The following is a 7,209-nucleotide window of genomic DNA, read 5'->3' as shown; positions in this document are numbered from 1 at the left end:
GGGAAGACGCGAGCCCGGAAGCTGTACACCGAAATGCTGACGAAGCCGCATTGCCTGGTAATGGACGACGAAACCTACGTCAAAGCGGACTTTCGTCAGCTGCCGGGCCTGTTGTTCTTCTCCGCAGAGGACAAATTCAGCGTTCCGGAGGAGATTCGCAAGCAGAAACTATCCAAGTTTGCCAAAAAGTACATGGTGTGGCAAGCGATCTGCTCTTGCGGAAAGCGGAGCGCCCCCTTCGTGATGACCGGCACGGTAAACGGGCAGGTTTACCTTAAGGAGTGCCTACAGAAGCGCTTACTACCACTATTGAAGCAGCACGAGGGCCCGACCATCTTCTGGCCGGATCTCGCTTCGTGCCACTATTCAGATGACGTGTTGGAGTGGTACGAAGCCAACGGGGTCACCTTCGTGCCAAAGGAAATGAGCCCGCCCAACGCGCCGGAGCTTCGCCCAATAGAGAAATATTGGGCGATTATGAAGCAGGCCCTCCGGAAGAACCCAAAAGTTGTCAAATCGGAGGCGGACTTCAAGAGAAAATGGATTTCTGTTCAAAAAAAAACTACAACCTGACGTTGTACAGAACCTTATGGACGGGGTAAAGAGGAAGGTGCGAGCATACGGGCTTGGGCTCGAAGTATGAATAAAAAGAAAATGCCAAAAGTTGTTTAATAGTTTTTATTTTACTGTCTAAAATTTTCAAAAGGATCGGTCTACTGGGCGAATTTCTACAGCGTTTTTTTCCGTGATGCAATTTGATGTGACACACCCTTTATATCGGTTCCACATGGAATGGCTGTATAGATACATAACTTAAACTTAAAAATTATAGGAGGTTGTGTCCAAGACACGACCGTATTGTTGACGTAGAACTACGCTGTAGTTTAATTCAAGTCGCTTGTTTACAACTGCAAATATTATTTTATAATGCTACGAAATTTTAGAAATAATCATTCTACCAGATTGGTCGCCCTGAAATATTTTTTTCTTATGGAATCATTTGACGATTATTGTTTGATGATTCATTTTTCTCCTCGCAGAACAATATATGCTCGAGATAAACGTAGTTATCATCCTTAGTGGAGAAAGTTTTGCTACTGGCAAGCGAAACCAAATCACATACAAAATTCCAGAACGACATTTACTTCCTTGGTAACCAAATAAACGAAGTAAACTCTTTCTGTTAATCTCAAAAACCTCGAAAAGAGTAGCACTGCTTCGTTATGATCAAGATTAACGCAAATGCAATCCTAGTTGAAGGCAGTTTTTCTACTGGCACGCGTACTCAAATAAATTAATAAATTATTATTAATTTCTAACTTATTGAATAACTTGGTATTCCTCAAATAATTTTTTGGTGCACAACCTTAACACCTGCTTCACCATAGCGTCAGTTCAATGCATTGATGCAATATCAAAGGCACCAACGAAGCCTTTATGATGACGGAAAACAAACAGCGTCAACTGCTTCGAAAAAGGCTGAATATTTGCCTCGGCAGAGATTCATTACTAATACCCTAGCGCGAATATTTCCCTCCCACTATCTCCCTTTCTTGTCGCCACGTTCGGATTGATATGTTCACCCGCAACAGCGCAATACGTTAAAACGCACGCACGTACGCACACAAATATCCTTATATTGGTGTCTTGAAGCAATTAAATATACACACACTTATCTCCGTTATGCGCTCTTCTCAAAAATTCTTTTTGTTAATATTACCGGTCTAGATCAGCTTAGCTGTCATTCTTTGTGGCGAGAGTTTTACTACCGTCATGCGAAACCAAATCACAGACAAAATTCCAGAACATTTATTTCCTTGGTGGGCTGACGATAGCCTAGCTTGATGATTCCCCACACAATTCTGTAGCTCAGAACCTTAATGCAATGGCGTCAGTCAATCCGAAACTAAGACATGTGAGACTTTAAACTTCTTCAGTTCATTCGTCTCTAACCTTCAAAAAAAAAACCCCTCGGAAAACTTTACTTTTTCCTCGTATCACTCCTCCACCCCCAATGCCTTGAGAAAGGCATTCGATCCCTCACCGTCCAGTTTGCCCAGCAACGATGTTGTTCAGTCGGAGTCCTCACGATGAATGAAAGTTTGCCTCAGCGAGATCCACTGTTTATACTTCAGGCACATATTTCCCTTCATTCTTCTTCTTTTCCTTTGTTCACGGAGATATTAAATCTCACGATTTCCCCTTCGTTGCTCGTTAGCTCAGCTCTGTTCGGGAAAGCACACAAATGACAGAACACATGCATGAGGAAATGAGATTGCTTCCAATTTTCATCAATTTAAACCATATACAGACTATGGGATTGCAATGTATAGCATATAAAACAAATCTTAGGGAATTTCCGATTCGTTTGGTATGTCAGTCGCCAAAATCCGTTTGCGGCAAAAATAGTTATTAAAGTTAACTTTATTTCATAAAAACGTGACCTGTTTTCTGATTTGGCACCCTTAATGAAAGACGTAGTTCTACGTCAAAATAGATCAGCATTGAGTCAACGATTACCCGTGGCTAACTCGGGATTAGTTTCAAGTACACTCACGTACATACTCTCCAAACATTCGATAGCTTTCATTCTCGCATACTCTCGCTAGCCCGCATACGAAAGCATCGACAAGGGAAAGGAGAATTAACTACCTTATACTAACTTATACTATGAGTTGATCAAGGGGATGAGAATTGAACTCTTGACCTTCAGCTTGAGAGTACCTGTTCACCATTACGTCAGATCTGCTCCTGATAACATGGATTCAGATCACATCAGGAGTTGAACAAGACTCCATCGAGTGGAGGCGATCTGGTAACATACGTACCTGTCACGCTAAAGATCACGAGTTCAATTCTGACTCCCGAATTTCTTCCAAAATGGAAGTAAAAGTGACGAACCAGCCAAAAGTGTTGATAATCACTATAATACAGAAGAAAAAAAACTCCATCGAACAGAGCTCTGCTCACAGAGGTCTGGTACTCCGTTACACCTCTTAGATGATGTTGCGGTTGAGAAGGTTCATTTCATGATTCTAAATCATGTTAATGCCAGACGAGTAAGGTTTCGTAATAAGTTGATTAGTTTTGTTGTTGAACAAGTTCTTGCGCACCTATTCAGTAGATATAATCAGAGATTGCCTTTGGTTCACAAGCGGTTCAAGATTCGATGTGTTTCTTCGTCATTTACGATGCCCTATGGCGTCACGAGAGGCGTCTTGTTCTAGCCAAAGCTGAGGTCGTCTATTTGAATTCTGAAGTCACCTTCCGGGAGCCTCTCAGTAATACCAGCTAGCTCATCACAGAATCTTTCCTTATCCTGAAGATCGGCAACATCTCTCAACTGTAGTGGTCAAATAAAACACCTGACCATTCAAGAAAGAAAGGTCAACACATTACTCGATGTTCGAGCTCGGCTCACAATGGTATCCCAAGAAACCAGGAAAGTCATCAAAGACCGTGTAGGTTCCAGAAATGGCAAGATTTGTGTGAGCCAAACTGAGCGACTCTTTGCTAAACATAAAAACAATGTAAAATGGGCCGACAACAATGGATGGAAAAGTTTACGAAGAGGAGTGTCTTCAGAAAATGACAGTGTGTCTTCAGAACATCACACAAAGGTATGGTTCGAAAACGAAGTTCAAAAAATCATCCGAATAGCTGAAAAAAGTCATGTTTTTCCCTTAAAGCTTATTAAAAAATCTATAAAAAGACATCCTTCCCTTTTTTGTACGTTATTCCTATGCTGAGAGATATCCTACTTTATGCGACCAAATTCTGACTTAAACAGGCTTTATCAGGGTTATAGCGCAGCTCAAATAATCGATGACAGCGGGGCAATCAACAGCATCGATATATCATCGTATACCATTCTGCGCCAAACATCACAACAAACCAGCTCAGAAGCAGCCGAAGGTTTCGGCTGGATCATGGTCACCGAGAATTCGCTACACGCGATCCATCGTCGTTGTCAAGGTTTCCGAGGGACGCCAGCGTCTATCGAGGAAAAGGTCGCTGTAATTCTTTCACGCATATCCCAATAAAACGCCATTGCCACCCCCCCCCCCCTCTCCCACTCGTTCAACCCCTTGCTACGAAGCTCATCCCTCGGACCACTTCACATGTTATTCTCGGTTGTTTGTCTACCCGTCTTGCCGATCATCGGTACCGGTGGCGATTGGCCGTGGTTTTCATCCGATGATCTATCATCCCGGACGACGGGAAAAATATATATACACGGCGTCGTGTCGTACGGATGGCCTTCCGTGGGCGTTGATTGGGGCTTGTGTTGATATTGATTGAGGTCAGCGGTGATCGTTATGTGTTCCGTGAAGGGACCATCTGACAATTTTTCCAAATTAAATAGCATATCTTGAACATGGCTTGAAGTGGTTTTTATCAAGTTCAACCAGGGCAAAATTCATACTGTCGCTAGATAAATATATTTCAATTCACTTGGTATCTTCTGTCGGCGCTCTTAGGTTCATGCTATCCGACAGAGTGTTGCGTGTATTGCTGAGGATTTAAAAATAGTTATAATATTTTTACTGCCATTTTGCTTGCCTTCTACTGGCGATCAGTCGGTCACGAGAGTGCACGCGCTGGCGAGAAGAAGCACACGCACACAAGTGCAACAACAAAAAAAAAATAAAGTCAATTGCCCAGCGGGCCTAGTCTCGGCACTTTTCCCCAGATGGCAGCACTGGGCGAGCAGCGTGGTTGGTGGCATGCACAATGTCAGTGATCGATCGCAAAAGTTGTGGGTACTTACTTCCTCAATCCTGAAGGTGGTCACCGATTTTCGCGTGACGGTGTGAGTTTCCTCATATTCCTCATAGGTGTCCGCCATGGCGCCTGACCAATCCTTGAACTATCTCTCGAACGGCAACAACAGAAATTAGATACTATCACAACACTTGGGCTTACACTTTTCGGTTCAACTGCTTATTTTGCAATTTCCAAATTTTCCGCTTTCCTTAGACTGCTAACTGTTTACACTCTGCACTTCGAAAACACAGCTGAGATTTTTTTCCTATGGAAGCACAAGCCAAATTTTATTTACTAAACGATACAAAAAAAATTGTATCACAGCATTATTACTTGTTACATAAATAACTTTCAATTTTCCTTCATAATATTCTCTTCTGCCACACAGGCGCTTCACGATTTTTTTTTCCGAACTGTTCACTTTATTCACCGCGGTACAGAGAAAAGGGAAAAAAACAGCCCGTCATACCCCCGGGACTAGAGAAAAAAAGACCAGAAATTTTCCAAATCTTGCCGTGGCCACCTGTCCACTACACTTTATTCGGGCGAGGACGACTTCCCAAGCGACACTTCCCAGTACTCCACGACTTTTCCCGCGATCCGACTGCGCGTAATCACTGCGACTGTGACAATTTTTTGCCCAATTTTTCTTTTCCTGCGTGCAAATCACCACCGTTTATCTCCCCGCCTGGTTCGGATGCTGCGCGCCTCGTTGTGAATAGGCAAGCACGGAAAGCACAGCGCGCAACTGTCAGTGATAGCGCGGAACTCGTATGTCTGTCCGCGCTTGATCGTCGTCGTCGTCGTCGTCGGTTGATCCCGACGGTCGGGCTTTCTCGCACTCGTGGTTGTCGTGGCGGCACACGGAAAAATTCACATCCACACATTCACAGGATGCGCAACCTCGACGGGGATTGAGCGGGAAAATCTGTGCGCAGCGCGTCGCGAGATCGGGAATCTGCCCGGCACGAGAAGAGATCTTGGTGAGAGTGAGAGTGCGAGGTACACGGCAATAAACGTCATCGTCATCTGTTTCGATAGCCGTCAGCTGGTTGACGTAAGAGAAGCTTAGCTTGAAGAGCTTGCAATGGTCGGAATTAATGAAGACTTAAAGTCCATCAAACTGTCGCTATATTGATCCGGGATATTGTAGCCAGAAACAGGTCGGAATTCATTTTGGAATTGAAGGGGTTTAAGCAGTTTGTTATGTTATTGAGATGTAAAGTTTTCTGGTACAGGTAGGGATTGCAAATTGTGCGTAAGTAGATTTTTTTTAAATTCTTGGTAGTTGTTTGGGGTGAAAGGCACATCCTCACTGACGTTTTGACAGAATTCACCAGGTGTATGCATACAAAACTGGAAACTGGAAACTGGTTTTAGACATCTTTCAACAATATCCAATTCAAAGTATCTGCCACTCGGCGTTGGAAAAACGCGTTTTTCTTGTTTTAGCAGAAATTTATTTTTTTTTAAATTTTTTTCATATAAAATTTATATAAAATAACTAGCTGACCCGGCAAACGTTGTTCTGCCATAAACATTATTTCTAGTGAATATGTTGGTTGTTAAATAAAAAAAAACTAATGTATTGTAAGTGTGTTTAAATCTTTTAACGATCTAATCGTGAAGCGCCTGCGTGGCAGAAGATACATGAAATGTTCGTTACTCTTGTGTTCATACTTGTGTTTGACGTACCGAGGGTTAGAGCGCCAAGTTCATGACCACCGACAAAAATTTAAAAAAAAAAACGCAAACCATTCGTTATATTCCATTCCCGATGTATTTCATTAACAAATCTGACATGGAAAAGACATCATCCGACAAAAAAATAATAATGTTTTAATTAAATAAAGAAAATCAATATAAATTTCGCTGTTGCAAATGTATTTGTTGCTCTTCATCGAGCCACAGAACCTGACTTCCTGTGCGCGCGCCTTATTTTCGAGAGACGAGTATCGATTTTCTCTTCCTCACAATCCTTCCATGTGCAAGCGATGAGATCGGGCTTTAGCACACGAGCCTGGGTTCGGCTCCTTCTCTTCTCTTTCGTAAAATATTGAGATGTGCTCAAGAATACCTCGTTGTACCTCAACATGAGTGATGCACATGTGTTGGTGCTCGCGAGACTTTCTCGTGTGCCTGCCTCAAAGTGACATTTGGTGCTGTCAGGTGAAGTTGTGCTTCTGGTGTTAAAATTTTAATCTTCGTAATGTGGCACGAAGAACAATTAGTGATGAATAACTGTTTCACCTTAATGTCGCTGCTAAAGTCATCCAATCAATTCATTCATTTATTGCACACAGCTCGCAATGATTGCGTGAGATATGAGGCTGAATAGGGCAAAGCACATTGTCTCTTCTACGTGCTGTGCGAGATCTCAGAAGGCCTCACCAAATGTCACTTTGAGGCAGGTACACGAGAAAGTCTCGCAAGCACTAATGC

At 42.8% G+C, this 7,209-nt stretch overlaps 1 protein-coding gene across 11 annotated transcripts in view; it reads right to left on the bottom strand.

The window, feature by feature from the left end:
- The window catches only part of LOC129780195 (tropomodulin), a 139,348-nt gene extending 133,832 nt beyond the window's left edge, over window positions 1-5,516 (bottom strand). For 3 of the 11 annotated variants that reach the window (XM_055788481.1, XM_055788561.1, XM_055788243.1), the window contains exon 1: window positions 4,772-5,516. In XM_055788481.1, the coding sequence (XP_055644456.1) occupies window positions 4,772-4,849 (78 nt within the window). In that variant the 5' untranslated portion in view covers window positions 4,850-5,516. The remainder of the gene's footprint in view (window positions 1-4,771) is intronic. The other 8 variants (XM_055788798.1, XM_055788721.1, XM_055788868.1 and 5 more) reach the window with 6 other exon arrangements.
- Between the last annotated feature and the right edge of the window lie 1,693 nt (window positions 5,517-7,209).

Source organism: Toxorhynchites rutilus, chromosome 1 (assembly GCF_029784135.1).
Source record: "Toxorhynchites rutilus septentrionalis strain SRP chromosome 1, ASM2978413v1, whole genome shotgun sequence".
Taxonomy (NCBI): Eukaryota; Metazoa; Arthropoda; class Insecta; order Diptera; family Culicidae; genus Toxorhynchites; species Toxorhynchites rutilus.
This window is presented reverse-complemented; position numbering and strand designations above follow the sequence as displayed.